An 18,826-nucleotide genomic window follows, 5' to 3' on the forward strand; every position below is an offset into this window, starting at 1 on the left:
TTTTGCCCATCTGAATGGAGGTGTACTATTTGGTTGTTCTTTTGTCACTTTTGGAGGCCCATCCTCATCATTAGGCATTTGTCAAGGTTTACTTTAAAGCCAGAGATATCTCTCTATTTTCACTATACTTCTGTGACCTCGGGCATAGACTCTTCAGGATTCTTCAGTGTTAACAATATATCATCTGCAAAGAGATGTATTTTATATGTTATGCCTCCAAAAGGCATCCCTGCTATAGTATTCATATGTCCAAACTTATGAGCCAGTGGTTCTATTCCATGGCAAAGCATAACAGCAATAGGGAGCATCCCTGCCATGTGCCTCTCTGTAATTTAAAGCATGCAGATATATCTTGGTTCATGACCACTCTGGCTGTGGGTTTTATATATGTCGCCCACATATACCTGATAATCCCTAGACCCAGTCCAAAACTGCACAGATATTTCAAAAAAGTTCAGTAAACCGTATCAAATGACTTTACGGCATGTGATGCTATTTTAATCATTGACATACCATTTTGTTGGATTTCTGTATCAAATGCAAGACCTGTCTTATGATGTCACTTGTCTACATATTTGTTATAATGTTTGATTGGCCTTGGTCAATTATATTTGAATTAAGCATTCAAGTCTATTAGTCAGTATTTTATATGCGCATTTTAAGATCTAAATTGAGTAAAGCTATAGGCCTGTAAGATACTCATTTCTCCTTCGGGTTCCTTACTTATGTGTCAGGGATATATCAGCCTCTTACATTGATGGAGTGGTCCAGTTTCCTGAAATAATTATACAATCATTAAAGGCTGGCCAAACCGTGTGTAGAAATGAGCTGGTATGCCATTGGTATCTATACTTCTTGGTTGAAAGTGAAAAATTCATGCCTTTTATCATGTTCTGTTTCTTGGCATCTACTCATGGTCATACCATACAATATTATCTGTCTTTCTCTTGCCATGATTAGCCAGATTGCTAATATTTTATCAGATTTAGAATTGTTTTTAAGCCCAGCAAATCACTTTCTGATATTCCTGAATTTGTGATATTAATTTGCTTTCTTAACAATACTTCTTCCCTGATTGCGTTCAATGATCCAAAGTCTCTATGGTTTTGTTCAGACAGTTTGACATCTGCATCTGATTTTGCGCTCATTCAATTCCAATTATGTTTCCTACCCACATTAATAGCAACACAGAATCCTTGTGTAAACACCGTTAAAGGATCCCAGATCTTTAGTTAAGTTCTTTCCAGGGGAGGCTTCTCCATTAGGGCAGAGGAGCGTCACCCCCACACCAGCAGCAGAAGGAGCAACCCTTTCACCACAAAGGGATAATAAACAAGGTTTATTATCCCTTCGTGATGAAAGGGGCAGGACATTGGGCATGACAGCCACAGAGGGGAGTGCACAGAGCACTCCACTCAGAGAGCAAGTGTGTTTGGCCGGGCGTCGCGGGGGGCTAAAAAAACACATGCGCAATAGACTCTCTACAGCCCTGTTGCCGGGCTGGAGAGAGCCTGCACAGGCTCCCAGTCTGCCTGGGAGCGCCCTGGCTGGGTGCTCCGAGCCAATCCTGATGCTTCTCTAAGCAGCATCAGGATTGGCTGCAGGATTGGCCGTAGGGCAGGCTGGGAGCCTGTGCCGCCCCGCCCATTTAAATAGCAGTGGGCTGCGACTGGCTCTTACATTTCAATTACCTAACAATTTCGCTATTTGATGTTTTGTCTCATCGTCCAATGTCCTATCTTTCAGGTTTGACCGGTCAAATCTCCACACCAGTATTTCCTTATAACATGCCTGAGGTGACAGTCCCATATAAGTGGGGGGGGGCACAGATCAAGATAAGTAATGTGCAGTGTTCTATCTTCAGGAAGTTTCAGTGCTTCAGAGAATGTGTTCTGTTTAATCTGGAGAAAAATGTATATTCCTTATCATTGGGTTATTATCCTGATATCCTGGAGTCCCTGCTTACAATTTTCTTTCTTAAAGTCTAGGGTATTGACCCACTCACATATCTATCTACTAGCTGTTCATATACCTCCGGTGCTGGCAACTGGTTAAAGTTGCCCACTCAAATCACTGACCCCACTCATAAGTATTTAATAATCTCAAGAAGAACATTTAGGAATTTATCTTTGTCTTTAGTCGGGGCATTTGACACTACCACTAGTCATGTCTAGTTGATATATTTAAACTGATAATCTTATGAATCTTCCCAATTTATAGTCTATTATATTGTATTTTACCTCCAGTGACAGATCACCTATCATGAGTCTGCACACTTTATGTTCTGCCGAAGCATGATAGTGATTGTCTGTAGGGAGTTTCTTATAATTCTGTAGGAGATGAGTATCCTATAGGCAGATTATGGGGGTCATTCCGACCCCGGCGGGCGGCGGGCACCGCCTGCCGGGCGGAAACCGCCCAAACACCGCACCGCGGTCAAATGACCGCCGCGGTGATTCTAACTTTCCCGCTGGGCCGGCCGGAAAGCCCCTGCAAAGAGGAAGCCGGCTCCGAATGGAGCCGGCGGATTTGCAGGGGTGCGACGGGTGCAGTTGCACCCGTCGCGATTTTCAGTGTCTGCAGAGCAGACACTGAAAATCATTATGGGGCCCTGTTAGGGGGCCCCTGCACTTTCCATGCCAGTGGCATGGGCAGTGCAGGGGCCCCCAGGGGCCGCACAACACCTGTTCCCGCCAGCTTCTTCCTGGCGGTGTAAACCGCCAGGAACAGGCTGGCGGGAAGGGGGTCGGAATCCCCAGATTCCCTGGGCCAGGGGTAAACCGGCGGGAAACCGCCGGTTGCCCTTTTCTGACCGTGGCTTTACCGCTGCGGTCAGAATTGCCCATGAAGCACCGCCAGCCTGTTGGCGGTGCTTCCCCGGCCCTCTGCCCTGGCGGTTTCAAACCGCCAGGGTCAGAATGAGGGCCTATGTCTGTCTCTAAATAGATATTTCTATATCCTTTGTCTCATAAACAAGGGACGTAAGTCTATGGATGTTCCATGTAATTACTTGTACCATGAGTATTCTGTTTTAGCGTCTATCAGAAGAAAGATCTGATCACTTCCCTACTTGATTGTGCTATTCTCATTAATGCATCTATAGTGTTCCCTTACCTCTACCCCTTCTCTCCCCCTAAAAAGAATGCTGAACTTGAAACTGGATTTGTTTTATGATTTCTGCCCTAAACATCCAGTCCACTTTGTCTTATATTTCTTCTCTTAAGGCCAATGGTGCTAGTCTCCCCTTGTGCACTTTGGCTACAGATGTTTGGCGTAGTCTGATTTTGTGCTTAAAACAATTGAGCAAGCCAGGTTCATCGCTAAACACCTCTCTATAGTTTTTCTTCCATCACTGAAATATCTCTACTCTCATTTCACTTCTCGCACTCAGCACCTGCTCAGGATGATTGGGGTCGAATGTTATTCCCAGCTCTCTATGTTGTCGCCACCACAGTAAAAAGCTAACATCTTTAGAAATGAACACTCTGGTGCAAGTAATGTGACACTTGTATTCAGTGATGGAATCATAACACCCCACCACTTTAATTTTGCCCTTTTACATTCCTTTAACTTAATGACAGATGACAACAATCTCTCACCTTGATGCAAATGCTCCATGTCCTCTCTAGTCAAGGCGTACCATGCATCCCTGTCAGCCATCATCCTCACAATCGTTATTGATTGCATTGTAACAAAAATGAGCATTGTAGCCTTCTTCTATTCCACACACTTGCAGAATGAATACCTCATCCAGACTATTCACCTTATTTGCCTCACCTCCGCTCTCCTCCACAGAATTTGCAGTTATTGCAGTCTTTGCCATACTTTCTATGCACATGCAAGCATAAAGTCCTCTTTGACTGCACATACTACATATTTGATCAGAGATGGCTCCTTCGCAATGGCGAAGGAGCACTACCCCCCTGGCTAAGGCAGGAGATGAAAGATAAAACAATATCTTTATCATTTTATGTTTCAGCTTATGTCCCAACCAGCAGCATGTGAATGGAGGGGTGCGCTGGGCAACAGGAGTTGGAAGGGGGGGGAGGAGGAGAGAGTGCACCTAAGTGCGCATATGTGTTTGGCCAACCATCTTAGGCCGGCCAAATACACATGCGCACTTAGGTTTCTCCAGCCCAGCTGTGTTGAACAGCAGGGCTGGAGAAACTGCACATACCCAAGGTTGTGTCTGAATGGCACTTCAAGACCAATGCTGATGCTGCTTTCATGCTAGGTTTAGCGCCAGGAGTGCTAGGGAGCCTGTGGGAGGCAGCGGCCATGGCAAGCGGTAAGATTTTTAAAAAACAAATGTTTTACCCTCCACCCGCCCCTCCCCTTAACATTTGTGGGCGCCGCAGCTGTATTTGATTGACAGTACGCCAGGCCTAGTCTGCTGCCTAATGTCTTTTAAAAGGCTATGGAAACATACACCTTCTTTCCCCACAGGATCCCAAATCTTACCTCCCTTATATTTTGACTCCATCCATCAATTACCTGCACGTTCCTTGCTCTCTTTCCTCTTGCACAATCCTAACCTCATTATCTTTTATACCTGTTCTCCAATTTCCTTATGACAGTTTAATGCTTTTCTCTTGTAGCCTCTATGCAAGCTTCAAAGCCCTCCTTTGATTTTTCCATTTTAAAGCAGGTTGGCATTGAGGTTGTAATTTCTCCATGGTGTCACTTATTTTAACTATTTCACAAGTGAGATTGATGAATTACTCTGGGTGAAAGATGCTCCCGTTATTGTTTATGTCCTGATGAGACACAGCTACCCCTCTACTCTTGGTTGAAACACTGTTGACACATTAACAAACAAACATTATATACTTGTGGCCCAAAGAAGACCATATTATTTCTTTTTTTTATCAGTCTTTTGTTAAAAAGAAACATACCTGTATTTCTTTTGTATTTGATGATGGTGGTTCTTCAAATTCAACAGGGACACTGTGCACTGATTTGTGTGTGATGATATGATGATGATAAACATATGTATATGGCTGTATAACAAATTGGGTGGTCATTGGTTGCATTCATTGTTGTGTTTTTTTTAACCTTCTACATATTTTGATTAATTTTCTCAAAATGATACCTACCTGAGCCATTGTGTTGTTGTGATTGTATACCCAGGCTCCATGGGTTTATGGGTATCTCTTGTTTGGAGATATATCCTTTCTGAAGTTAGCACTTACTAAATGTAATAAGGTTAGTGTTAGTCAATGTGAGATATAGGCCTTACAACAGGGAAAATTACTTTAGGGGTTTTCCTCTGCTAGGGCATGTAAAACTTAACCACACATGTCCTACTTTCTAGATTCTATGCACAATGGCCTGTGAGCCTTTAGGGCCTATCTTAGAGGTAACCTATAAGTGTTAAAAAGGAAGGTCTAGGTCTGGCAAAAGGTTTATTGTGCCAAGCTGAAATGGCAGTTTAAAACTGCACATGCAGGCTGCAGTCCTTCTTTAGTCTGTGGCACAATGAGTGCTGCTGCCCACTACCAACATTTAATGTATAGGCCCTCGGTGCTGGTAGCACCATTTCCTAGAAACCTATAATTAATGTGCCAATTAGATGTAGTCCAATATGGCCATGTTTGAAGGAGAAAGCTCAAGCACTTTAGTACTGGTTAACAGTGGTAAAGTGCACAGAGCCCTAATGCCAACAATATAAATTCAGCAAACAGAAGAGGTGAAAGGAAAATGTTTGAGGGAATACCAGGCCAGGATGTCAGGTTAAACAATAATCATGATTGTACCCTGACAGCATCACACATAAAGCATAAACTTACCACTTGAAAATAACAGAATAACCATGACCCTTTCATATCAGGAACATCCCCAAACTTACCTGACACAGTGTGGTCCAGGCCTGAAGTACAAACTTACCCAATGAGGACAATTCCCAGATCTCATATTTTCCCAAAGAGCTACCCACCATGGAATTGGGTTTACCAACTTATAATCAAGCCAGAAGCATGCACTGCGCATGAGGTCATAAACCAACCAAATGAATGGTATACATATGTTGGAAAGTGGATTGTTGGTAAGGGCAGATAAGTACCTACACTTATCAATAGGTCACAAGCCCCCACTAGGTCTAGTTAGGTTTCAATAAAATAGTCCCTGCTCAACCCTTGTTAGCTTGGCAACAAGCAACAAGGCTTAACTTAGGAGACAGGTGTGTAAAGCATTCAAAAATCATAAAACTGTAAATAAGTAAAACACAAAACACAACAAAAATCCAAAACCAATCTATAGAGTATACAATTAAAATCGGATAAGGGGAACCGGAGATATGGTTTTGTAAAGAATTAATGTTTTCTAGCTCATAGAAACTAAAAGGGACAATCAGGTCATCTGGTCGCACTAGACCGGGACAAATCCAAGTGTGAGGCTGACCGTGATGGAGCCCTTCTTGGCTACAGCTAGCGGGAGGCCTTTTTCAAAAGTTTACCTTCAGACTTAGTCTTTTTCTTGAAGATGCAAGGTCGTCAGATCACCTTTCCAGCAGCCCCAGGTAAAATCCTGGAAGTCTGGGGCTCCAGAGCTTTTCAGTGGGACGAACCTGAAAATCGGGCTGGGTTGCAGTTGAGGTAAGGCTAGCTTGCCTCACCCCGGTGGGTCAGTCCATTTATGGAGCTTTTTCCAAAAGTTCTCCAAATTTCTGGATTTTCTTCCAGAAGGTCTTTGAAGGTCCTTTGCAAGTCCACAGCTCACCCAAGGTTCCACAAGCTCTAAGTTGCTCCTTGAAGGTTAGGACTCCAACTCCCACAATGCACCTGGTTCAAATCCAAAAATGACCACTAGCCATTGGTCAGCTGGTCAGTTCCTTCAGCTTTTGATGCAGGGGACTCTGGTTAGCTATTTTTCACCTGTAGCAAACAGGGAGTCCATTCTTCAACCAGTTGAAGACAGGCATAGTCCTTTTAGTGGTGAAGCCCAAGTGTGCAGCTGGTGCAGTCCTTCAGAGTGCAGTGTCCAGGTCTAGGTCAGGGGTCCAACAGGGCAGTCCTTCTTCTTCTGATGTTGTTCCGTGTAGGGATCTGAGATGTGGTTGCAGCACTGACAAATTTATCCTTGCTCCCGGGGTGAAAAGCACGGGGCCAACTGTCCAATCACAGGGAGGCCACTACCCTCTTGGATGACCACTTCCTGGGAAGTTGGCAAAAATCAATCCCAGGAAGCAACATTAATTAGAAATCCAAAATGGCAGAAACAGAGGTTTGGAGGCTAGGTCCAGCTGGGCGCACCCCCTCGCCTGCCCTCTCCTAATCTATTCAAGAGGGCACCTGGTTGTCTGGGTTTGCAGGAAATGTGGGAGGTCCTGAACTGCTCTAAATGTCCTTCCCTACTTTGAAGACCAGTTTGGCTGCTCTCCCCCGTCCTATTTCACCATCTGCTGAGGCAGATCTCTTCCCCCAAATACTTCCTTTGTGTTAAGGCCAGGCTACGTCACACCTCATCAAGGCAGCCTATGAGGTCCCTGCTTACAGTTACACTGCACCCAAACCTGGGGGCACCTAGGGCACACCTTAGGGGTGACATATATGTAAAAGTAAGATAGTTTAACACTTTGGAACTACTTTTAATTACAATTTGCATATAACTTTAATTTGAAAACAGCCAGCAAGGCAGGCCTGCCTTTAGAATGACCCTGGGCACCTCAGCAGTGCACTTACGGGGGCACTACCTATGCTGGGGTCCCTAAACCTACATGCCCTACAATGTACTAGGGACTTAGAAGTAGGTTAACATGGCCAATTATAATTAGCCTAATTTGCATACTCATTTTATACAGAGCACAGGCCCTGGGACTGGTTGGCAGTACCCAGGGCACCATCAGAGTCAGGAAGAAAACATCTGCAAAATTGAAAAATGAGGGCAAAAAGTTAGGGACTTTCTGCAATCAGCCCAGTGTTCTCACAACATGGAGAACAAACTGACCAAATGAGGAGCATATGCCAAGTGTGAAATTACTGAATAAAGACCTTATCACAAATATTTTGTATTGTATGAACATGTGCATATATTTTATGAACATGTGCATATATGAGACTATAATATCAACATCTTGTTTCTCTATTTTTAAAACTGTTGACAATAATTAAAATACACATGCATTTTGTATTCTTTTATAGGAGGATCTCTTACAAATGAACTAATAACTGATGAGGAACTTTTTATTCGCTGGTTGCAGATTGTTACATTTCTTCCTGTGATGGCTTTCCAAACTCCACCTTGGGTTTGTTGTGATGATTGGGTATGTAAAGTTACAGGATTTAATTAGTTTCACTTACGAGCATCATTTTAGATTTGTGTTTAGAAGAATGCAATTTAAAATTAGGAATGCAAATATACAGATAGATTGCGATGAAGATATAACACACACATTCATTCAGATTGTGTTTAAACATTTGAAAGGCCCTCAAATGTTCTGTTTAAACATTGTACATCCAGTGCTTAATTTGTAAATAAGAATGTGTTGGTGCCCAAAGCTCGCCTCTGAAACACGGGGCTGCTGCAATTAAATGTGTGAGCATGGATTACTGAGGCATTATAATCCTAAAGCCATTTTGGGCCTCTTAATCCATTACCTGTCCCTTCAGTTCACTCTTGCAGCTATCTGCCTTCCCTCTTTGTGATGCTTTTTGGTTTTTTTCTTTCTCCATCTCTCGCATATGTGTCTTTTGCTCACAGTAACTGCTTGAGGCAGAAAAATAAGTGCCCCGCACCGGAAACCACCAGCTCAAATTAAGCACTGTGTATAGCCCCACAAACCTGTGACCATTTTCAAGAACAGGATCACCAAGTTGAACTTCTTCATAAATTGGGAACCAGGCTTTTGGCAGTACACCCCAATTAGATTGCTGTCCTCTTGTCAGGTAGAGACCTGTGGCCTCCTTTAAAGACCACCAGGTGGCATTCCTGCCCACGGGGTCCAGGAAGCCCTTGAGTCTACCACCCAGGCCGCATACCACCCTCCACAGTTAAAGATTTCTGTATGCCTGGCTAGCATCTTGTACAGCAATTGCACTTTTAGCGACAAACAGCTGATTTTCTGCCTGCACATCAGGGACATTTTGCTTTTTCCCAGCCTGAAACCTCCACTAATGGTTTCTGATAGGAACAAGCACTGGCAAAGTCATTAAGTCTGGATTAATCTGCCAGCCTTTCTTGTTTCATTTTGTCAAGGCTTTTGCCAGTGGCTTAATGAAACTTGAGGGGGCCCCTCTGTAAAGTACCTTGAGGGGGACCACTCCCCTCCCCAGACCCAGTCAGGGTCCTGCTGCACAGTGTACTGTGCTGAGGGTGCCCCATGGTGCGTGGGCCTCCCTTCCACACCACAGGAGTTGCAGAGGGCCTTTGTTACACGACTGGCTTTTGCAACAAAAAATTGTTTGGGAAGCTGCAGGTAGTTTGTTAAGCTAAAAATAACATTGACTAAACATGCAAAACTTCATACTGAAATCATCCAATGGCTGAATAAGGGTGATGCATTGCTGCTTGAACATGCACGAGTGGGCTGAGAAAAAATGTGAATGACACAATCATAGGCTAATGGATAAAGTTGGCTGAACCCTATAGTAACTACATCATAATTTTTGTAAAATCAAAAGATCTTGGCTAACATAGACATAAAGAAACCAATAGTTGTGCATTGGATGTCAGCCTCTTGCCTTTGAGAAAGAAAGAAACAAACAAACAAACAAAGAAATAAGGAAGGCAAGAAAGAAGGAAAAAAGTTAGTCAAGAAAGAAGGAAAGAAAGAACAAAGGTAAGAGAGAAGGAAAGAAAGAAAGCAAGAAAGGAAGAAGGAAAGAGAGTAGAAATAAAAGCAAGAACCAAGAAAAGAAGGCAAAAGAGAAAGAAAGCAAATGGGAGGAAGAAGAAAGGAAAGAAGGAATGAAAGAAAGCAGGCAATAGAAGAAGAAAGCAGGAATGGAGTAATTAAAGAAAAAATGCAAGAAAGAAGGAAAGAAGGAATGAAAGGGTGAAAGAAAAAGGAAATGCAAAAAAGAGTGAACAAAATAAAAAAGCAAAGAAGGAATGAAAGAATGAAAGAAAAAAGAAAGAGAGTAGGAACAAAGGGCTGAAGAGTAAAAGAATAAAGAAGGAATGAAAGAAAAATGGAAATAAAGAAAGAAGGAATGAGAGAGTGAAATAATGAAGGGGAAGGAATGAAATGAAAGAAAGAACTAATGAAAGAATTAAAGAAAAAAGGGAAGGGGAGGAAAGAGGAACAAAAGAATGGAAGAAAGTGAAAGGAAAGAACCAAAGAAAAAAAAGGGAAAAAGAAAAGAAAGAAGTAAATACAAAAATTGTTACAAGTTCTGCAAATTAAACAGTATAAAGGCAGGTTTTCTTCCTGGGCAAAGTGTAATAGATCTGTTGATGAAAACTGAGTCCAGAATAAATGTGTTCTGAAGAATTGTCCATTTGTGAATTTCGATAACCTAAAACATAATAGTTCCAAATGGATGCAATCTGTTATACTGTGAAATACTAGCAGTCAAACAGTAAACAAATTACACTAAAAATTTTAACAGCATTGATGGTCCCCTACCCCATGCAGTATGATGTAGTGGGCGGAGGCAAAACAGGAATGGCACACAAACAGACCAATGGATGAAGGCAGATGGCTGAAAGCCCCTTTAAATAAGTTTAATATGTATATATTTTTTTAAACGAATCAAACGGTCTTGGATAACTCCAGACCTAAAAATCAGGGTCTGACAGTCTTCGCAAAATAGGTGAGACTTCCACCAATGTGACTTGGATCCCTATAGTAGATGAGTTGTTGCCTCAAAGGTTTCTGACGACAGAGCCAGCTGTGGCTCTGTCATCACAAACCTCTCAATTCCTCCACCTTTGAATGAAACAGGGGGTCCATGAGTTTGGCAATGCTGAAAAACCATTGAGTTAAGGCTGTCCTCCTGTGCACGAACTCTAAATGAAGTCCAAAGAACTCATGGCTGCACATCACCAAATCAGGACTCATCAGGGAAATTAAGTGCTCTATAAATGGTATAATGCTATAACACAAACAAATGTAAAATGGCAGATTATAGTACACATCCTAAACAAAAGCACAGGTGACAAAAGCGAGAGCTATAAATCATTTTGTTAAAGATGGTAATGAGCCACTATTAAGTTTATTCTTCAGTAATTCTAAGATACACGCATATTGCTTTGAAACCAATTTTGACTAAATTTTTAGGCATAATCAATGCATTTTGTTAGTCAATACAATTTAATACAATATACTTCTTAGTTTGATTTAAAATGTACATGAATTATTTCTGTATGAAAGTTATGCTTGTGCTCCTGAGTGGAGGTCTGTTAATAGTAAGTATTGTGTGAAGTAATATGCAGTCAGTGGTAAAAAAAGAATGCTGTAATTTGTAGGCAGATGGAATTCATTCAGTCCGAGAGGTCAACCCCCTGGAATTTCCTGGATTACTAATAATAGTAAATCCAGGGCAGTAAAATACCAGAAACGATTACAGCCCACCCATATAGATGGCCTATGTGCAGTCTTTAGCATCCGGTGCTCTGGAAGCTTCCTTGTGAATAAGCATTGATCCTAATCTTTGAACAGGAGGGGGTACCCAGTCTTTCCCCATAACAGCCAAAGGCTAAATAGAAATATTGTTTGTCAGAATTTTGCATGATGTGAGGGTCCCTTAGTGTGTTATCATCAGAGTTGTGTTGTGTAGTTGTTGGAAATGGCCGTTTCCGAAGGTTTATCCCCAAACCTTTTGCCTTTCTCTTCCTATTTTTCTGACCCTGTTTTTGTTGGCTTTAAGATTCGGGGCACTTTAATATTGATAATCAGTGTAAAATGGCAAGTGCTCTATCCCCTAAAACTTGGTATAATTGACTTACATCTATTTGGCTTATTTAATTTACCTTTAAGTCCCTTGTAAAGTGGTATACCAGATACCCAGTGCCTGTAAATTAAATGCTACTAGTGGGCCTGCAGCTCAAATTGCACCACCCACAGAAGTAGACTTTCAAACTTGTCTCAGGCCTGCCACTGCAGAGCCTGCAAGCGCAATTTACTGCCACATTGACTTGGCATATAAAGTTACTTGCCAAGCCTGAAACTTCCCTTTTACTACATATAGGTCATCCCTAAGGTAGGCCCTAGGTAGCCCTATGGGCAGAGTGCAGCGTAGATAAAAGGTAGGACTTGTCCCTTCATTGTATGGCATGTCCTAATAGTGACAAACAGCCTATTTGTTTTCTTACTGCTACAAGGCATACTCCTCTCATAGACTAGCATTGCAAATTACCTTACAGATACTTAAGTGGTAATTTCTGATCTGTGAGGAGTAGTGTGGACATGTTTGGTATGTTTGAATGGTAGCAAGAAATCGTGCAGTTTTTCAATTACTATTGTGGAAATGCCACTTTTTAGAAAGTGGGCATTTCACTGTGATTATGACTCTTGTGCTTTGCAGCCTGACTCCAATCCACATCTAGGGTACAGTGACAGCTGGGCTTTATGTATATTTTCCAGATAGCCATCACACAGGGAGGATGGAGGTGTAACAGGATTACAACTGCATACTGAATAGTCTTTCTGGGCTGGGAGAGAGGGAGATGGGACACACTTACTTTTGTTTAGGCTATATCCTGCCCTCACACAAAGGGCTTGTTTGCTCCCTACTGATGTCTGGAGCCAGAGCTGAGGTTGAAAGGGGACGTTGTGAACTTCTAAAGTTCTTTTGAAGTGCCCCCTAGATCAAAGACATTTTTGAGTATAAGTACAGGGGTTGTAACCCCATGTTTTTAGAGCATTACTGGGACTGGGACCAAACTCCTGTCAGAATAACTGCTGAATTGCACAAATGACACATCTGGACTGCTTTGCTGTTGTGCCCTGTCACCTATTGCTGCTGGGTGACATAAAGAACTCCCTGGATAGCATTTCTGTTTGACGCCCTGCTGCCAGCTGCTCCCTGACTTTGGATTCCCTAAGGCACAGTGGTAATGTGAGGAGGCTATCCCTGCCTTGTATCTGCCTGGATGTGCTGGCCTGCTTGTCTGCTGCTCTCTGCATTTTCCCCCACAGACTGCCCTCCCAGGGCTTGGTGGCCTACCCTGTGTTTTCAAAATCTAGAGCGTGGTGAACGCTTCATCTCATGAGCATCTGAGGAGCTCATAGACAACACTTTCCCCTTTTGGGCAGGCATTCATAGCGGACGTCTTGTACTTTTACTCTGCCTTGGGAGACGGGTGCATGGTGAGCACCGTTTGGCTGTCTCTTAATCCACAGGCTACAGAGCTATGCCCCAGCCCCACCTGCATAGTCGATGCATGCCTCCACACAGCGCTCACTCCCGAGCGACGCATCACAGTGTGATAGCTGTGGTGCCTCTCAGCGAGGGCTCAGAGGGCCCATATATCAACTGTGAGGCTGCCCTAATCTGGTGTGTAAGTGCCAGCAACCAGAAGGAGAAAGGGCCACAGATGCGCAGCAGGCGCACGAGGTGGGGCTCAGCTGTGAAAGCAGATCACCCTGTTTTGTGCCCTGTACCTGGAGAGTGGGACAAGCGAGTCACTGTATGGTGCAACAATCATCTACCTACTTTCAATGGTGGCCCATCCGAAGTGAACGTCGCAGCTCCACATGGCCAGATAAGATGGGTCACCCCCAGCTCAATCCTGTCAAAAAACCCACTGTTCTTTTATCTCCTCAGGAAGCCGAGGGGCCGGCATCAGCAGGACCGTAAACTCCAGTGTAAAAGTGTATAGGTGCTTCCCACGTGCCTTGGTCTGCATAGCTGCCTCTAACTCACTCACGTCTTGGCAAATATACCCGGGATTCCTGTTGTTGGGAATCTTACCGCATTTGGGACAAGCAGGACTACCCGAGACCGACGATTTCCTCATGAGACAGAGATTATTGCCATTATGCTATAAGTCTGTAATGGTGCACGTGTTTTCCCTCACAACCTTGCCTGCATGGTATAGCCATTATTGGTACAGGAATTGCAGTTCATCGTTTGTTGTTTTGTTAATGGCTAATCAACTCACATTCAGCAGGAGCAGCACATTTCACAGTGGTCGATATACTTGGGAATCGTACTTAGTTGTTCCAGTCAGAGGCATTTGACATTACATAGAATTATTTTAATTTGTTTTCAGACACCCCTGAAGAAGGGTCAGCGACCCGAAATACATTGGATTTTGTGATAGTGCTAATGGAGTAAAGTCTGATACTCGAGTGGAATCATTTTTGATGTTGTGGGATAGCACAAGAACATTTTCATTTATATTGTAAAAAACTTTGTGGAAATGAACTTCAAGATGATTAAAAGAAACTTATGAACTACAGAGAATGTAAACTTTTTTTTTGAGTGCATGAAACAAAGTGCAGATCTTTTTCAGATCCCTGAAAGATGTGTCAGGTGGCTGGACAGGGGAATCCTCCAGCACCAGTGAAAGTATTTTGCGTAGTGCATGGTGGAGACGGTGCATTTCACCTGACAATATATGGACATTAAATATTGATTATAATTCCAGAAAAAACTAGGTGAGTGTGTACCAGGTACTCTGAATTACATTTATTATAGCCATTATGTCCCCTAATTGATTATTAACCTAATTGTTTCCGTCATGCAGTATTCAGGATCACAAGTGTGACCTCCGTACTGTCTCACATGTATGGTAGCTTTAAATCATGGGCGCATTTCTTACCGTATAACATCTAATAGGAGTGTAAGTGTTTCAAGGCTCCATTTTACTGCCTACAACAAGAAGGTATTTTGGCTACACATAGGATCATAGGATGATTTGCACAATACCTAATGTATATGGGTTATTACTGTAATACCTATGGTCAGTGGAGTATTTTATTTAAGTTCATTCGGTCTAGAAATCTAGGCCATTTTGAGTAACAAAAAAAACAATCATGCATGATAAAATAGTATTTGTTTAAAAAAGAAAAAACAAGATAACAATATAAAAACAGTAGTAATCAGGACAGTATAACAATAAGATCAACAAGACTAAGTATTTGATTGTAGATAAAAAATACAATAAATAAGACATAGCTAAAATGTTAAGAATAAAAAGATAAAAGCTAGGATATAAAATTCTGTCTAACATACCAAATGTGTGCAATTGTTTCCCCGTAAAACCTGGCCCTCGTCAATCCTCATATAGAGGCAAAAAATAACAGTTGAGACTCCTTCTGTCGACTAATGTCAGGATGGCTCACATGCCCTTTGAAACAATAAGCCTACGCCGGATGTACCAGGCCTCCGCTAAAAATTTGGTAACTGTAATAGCTACCACGGAGGTTGAGTCGTATGTACAGATTCTGGTGGCGTTTGCTCTATCATGTAATGACATATTTTTGCAGAGGGGAATGATCCACCTCCCTCTGGGACTTTTATACAGAGGGCAGAAAAATAGTATATGCTCTGTTGTTTCTTTACAATTTTGGCAAGAGATACATCTATCATTTGAAGCGATGTTAGATGACCAGTGGGCCGTAAAACCATTAATAGGCAGTGTACCATATCTTAGTTGGAGATATAAAGCACGGGTGTACGGAGGCATGGGAAGGTTCAAGAAGATCTCAGGCCAGGGCTCGTGCTTGAATTGGAGAAATTCCATTGTTAGCCTGCCCGCCCCTTTTTGGTGCAAGGAGTCTTCATTAACTTTCTCCCAATATCTTTTTGTGACAAGTTTCTTTGCATTATCGGGGATTTGATCCGGATAGTTCCAGTAGGAAGGAAAACCTATTTTGACCCAGGCAGATTTCATTTCCTTCAGCCATGGGATTTTCTCCAGTGCCTGGCTATGAGCTCTCTTATAGCCAGCCTACATGGTTCGAGTTCAACAGATTTCCATAAGCGAATCCAATAGGAGAGAGGCCTTAGGGCTGCTGTGGTTTTGATACTGTTTAGACCTAGGTCTAGCCTTAGAGGGGTCATTGGTGAGCCCATACCTAGCCGGGCAATCTGTCTAAGGAAATGGTTTTCCTTGGTTTGCAGAGTATCAAGGTTTTTGTGGGACCCCCAAAGTTCCGCTCCATAGAGGGCCGCTGCTCTGATTTGGACATTGTAAATCTCTGCAAGTATGTTCAAGGGGGGGCTCGGAGCCTTTCTCGATCTACGGACAAGGGCCCCACCTCTCTGGCTTATAATGAGAGCCCCTTTGTCAATGGCTGCCATCCATTTGCCTGTGGTCGATAGTCTGAAACCCAAGTAGTCGAACTCTTCTACTTTCTCCAATGGAATCGAGTTCATTTTTATGCTAACGCGCGAGCGTTTCTTGGAGGTACTATATATCATGAGTTTTGTTTTCTTAATGTTTACGTCCAGACCATAGTCACTACAAAAAACACAGAATTGGTTGATCAGGTTTTGGATTCCCATTGGCGATTTAGATATCAAGATTGTGTCATCTGCATATAGCAGACACGGGATTTTTTTCCCAACCAATTTAGGTGAATCATTTATACAGTTCTCTAGGTAGTGGATGCAATTATTGACATATAGCAAAAAAAGAGTGGGTGCCAGAACGCATCCCTGTCTAACTCCTTTATTTTATAGCTACGGGGTCAGTCAACTCGCCCTCCTGGCCACATCTAATTTGAGCGAAAGTATTTTCATGCAGTTGAGCAATGAGTTTCAGGAGACCAGATGGCACTCCCATGTTTGATAATGTTGACCACAGCAGGTTCCTGGGGATCAAATCAAATGCGGCTCTGAGGTCTATGAAGACCACATAGAGATTACCCCTCCCCAGGTCAACATTCTTCCATTTTATTGACATGAATCTCAGGGCTTGGTCAACTGTACTCACTGCAGGTCTAAATCCTGCTTGTAGGTCAGAAAGAGCTTCGAACTCCATAATCCATTCCTCAAGATGGAGCAAAAGATGCTTTGCATACATTTTTTGGGAGTTATCAAGGAGACTAATCGGACGGTAATTGGCAGGGATGTTCGGATTTCCTTTTTTTAAAATGGGTACTATTTCGGCCCCTTTCCAAGTGGGAGGAGCAGGGGCCCCTGCTGCAATAGCATTGCAGATAAGATTGAGATATGGTGCCCATATATCTGGTCTTGATTTGTATAGATCGCCTGGGATCTTGTCTGGGCCAGGGGCCTTTCCCCATTTCAATGAGTCTATTGCTGCTCTTGTTTCGGTTAGCGAGAATGTGATCGGGGTGGTCTCATGGTTTATTGGGGCATCAGGGGCCCACAAAGATGCTTCCGAGGGCCCTTCATATAGTTGACCAAAGTGCTCTACCCATGATGCTGAGAGAATTGAGGAGCCAGGTGCGGCAGGGGAGTTGCTACAGTCATCAGTTATTAGTTTCCAGATCCTAGATGTGTCATTAGATTTAGCAGTCTCCAAAATAATAACCCATCTGGCCTCTTCCCAACTTCTGCGTGCCTTAGAACATTCCTTCTTATAAACTTTTCTGGCTGTTCTTAACAGCCCAACATGGCCATCTTTTATTGCTTCCAGGAGAGACAGTTGTGCTTCTCTGCAACAACTGTCAAACCACGGAGCGCAGTGCTTTTTGAAACTTTTTTGTAAAAAGATGCTTTAAAGATTGGAACAAGTCAGTGTGGGCTGCTAAGACTCTGTCACCCTCCCCGTTCTCATTTAGGCGGATCATACACTCCATCTGGTTGGCAAGCAGGTTGTAAATAGATGCCAGGTGTTTAGGGGAAGATTTAACAGATTCCCATTTTAGGTTGCGTCTGTTATTAGTTAGAGCCAGCTGGGAGGCATGGCTCTTGGAGTAGGGCACAGTAAACAAAGGAAAAAGTCCTTTGGTCGATAAAATCAACGGGTCGTGATCGCTCTCAATTTGCTTTTGGACCCTCATATCAAACATGTGGCTCCACAGTCGGATGTCAAGAAGTATATAATCAATACGGCTGCTGAGCCCTCCGCGCCTAAAGGTAGCTTGTAAATTTACATCCGAGCGTGAGCGACCGTTGCAGGCTCGGAGGCCATGGGCTAGTGTGATGTCGGCCAGTAAGCGCGCAGATTTATTCAGCCTTGGTCTTTTGTTGGAGACTAGCTGAGGGATGCCCCAATGGGCATCCTCTTCTTTACATATTCCTTGGACTAGAGGGTTAGGTTCGAAAGTGACATTAAAATCCCCTCCGATCAAAACAAAGAAGGAGGGATTGTTTTTAAGAAAACTGTCCAAAATGGACAGGACATCAGAATCGGAGTGGGAGCTCACATTCCTGTTATAAATATTAATTAAAAGTAACGGTCTCTCTTCAGAAATCATTATTAATAGGACTTGCAAGTCAGGGCAACCCGTATCTATTTCTTCTATCTTGCACCTAAGAGAAGTGTTGATCCACACAAGCAGCCCTCCCGATGGTCTCCCAGAAGAGGACTTGCGTGCTGGAACCCAATAGCTTTTAAAGCCTAGTCTATATTTGGGTTCTAATGCCCACGTTTCTTGGAAGAGGCAGATCAGGTGATCATCAATAAGACTGCCCCATCCTGGACTTTGTAATTTGCTTTCCAACCCTGCTATATTCCAGCTGAGTACCTTATCGAGATCCTCTATTTTTATGGACCCTGCTTTATTCTGAGGATATTTCCTACAGGGGGAGGAACTGCTAGGAACCATACTAATTCCCTCAGGTATGTTAGGACCAGTGGCTTTCTCGCTATGTGCCATGTGAACCTCGCTGGATGTGGCCCCAGCTATATGTGAATTAGGTAGGTTGGGCATACGAGTGGACCCCAGAATGTATGGAACAATTGACAGGGACGGAATACATTCCTTGCTGACTTGGCTCGTGGTGCTTGTGGATGATCCCTGGTT

The 18,826-nt window shown here is 43.0% G+C and overlaps 1 protein-coding gene across 2 annotated transcripts in view; it reads left to right on the top strand.

Annotated features, from left to right (window-relative positions):
• The window catches only part of LOC138284352 (SITS-binding protein-like), a 948,640-nt gene that overhangs the window by 843,533 nt on the left and 86,281 nt on the right, over nucleotides 1-18,826 (top strand). For both annotated transcript variants that reach the window (XM_069223028.1, XM_069223029.1), the window contains exon 8: nucleotides 8,139-8,260. In XM_069223028.1, the coding sequence (XP_069079129.1) occupies nucleotides 8,139-8,260 (122 nt within the window). The remainder of the gene's footprint in view (nucleotides 1-8,138; nucleotides 8,261-18,826) is intronic.

Source organism: Pleurodeles waltl, chromosome 3_1 (genome assembly GCF_031143425.1).
Source record: "Pleurodeles waltl isolate 20211129_DDA chromosome 3_1, aPleWal1.hap1.20221129, whole genome shotgun sequence".
NCBI classification, from domain to species: Eukaryota; Metazoa; Chordata; class Amphibia; order Caudata; family Salamandridae; genus Pleurodeles; species Pleurodeles waltl.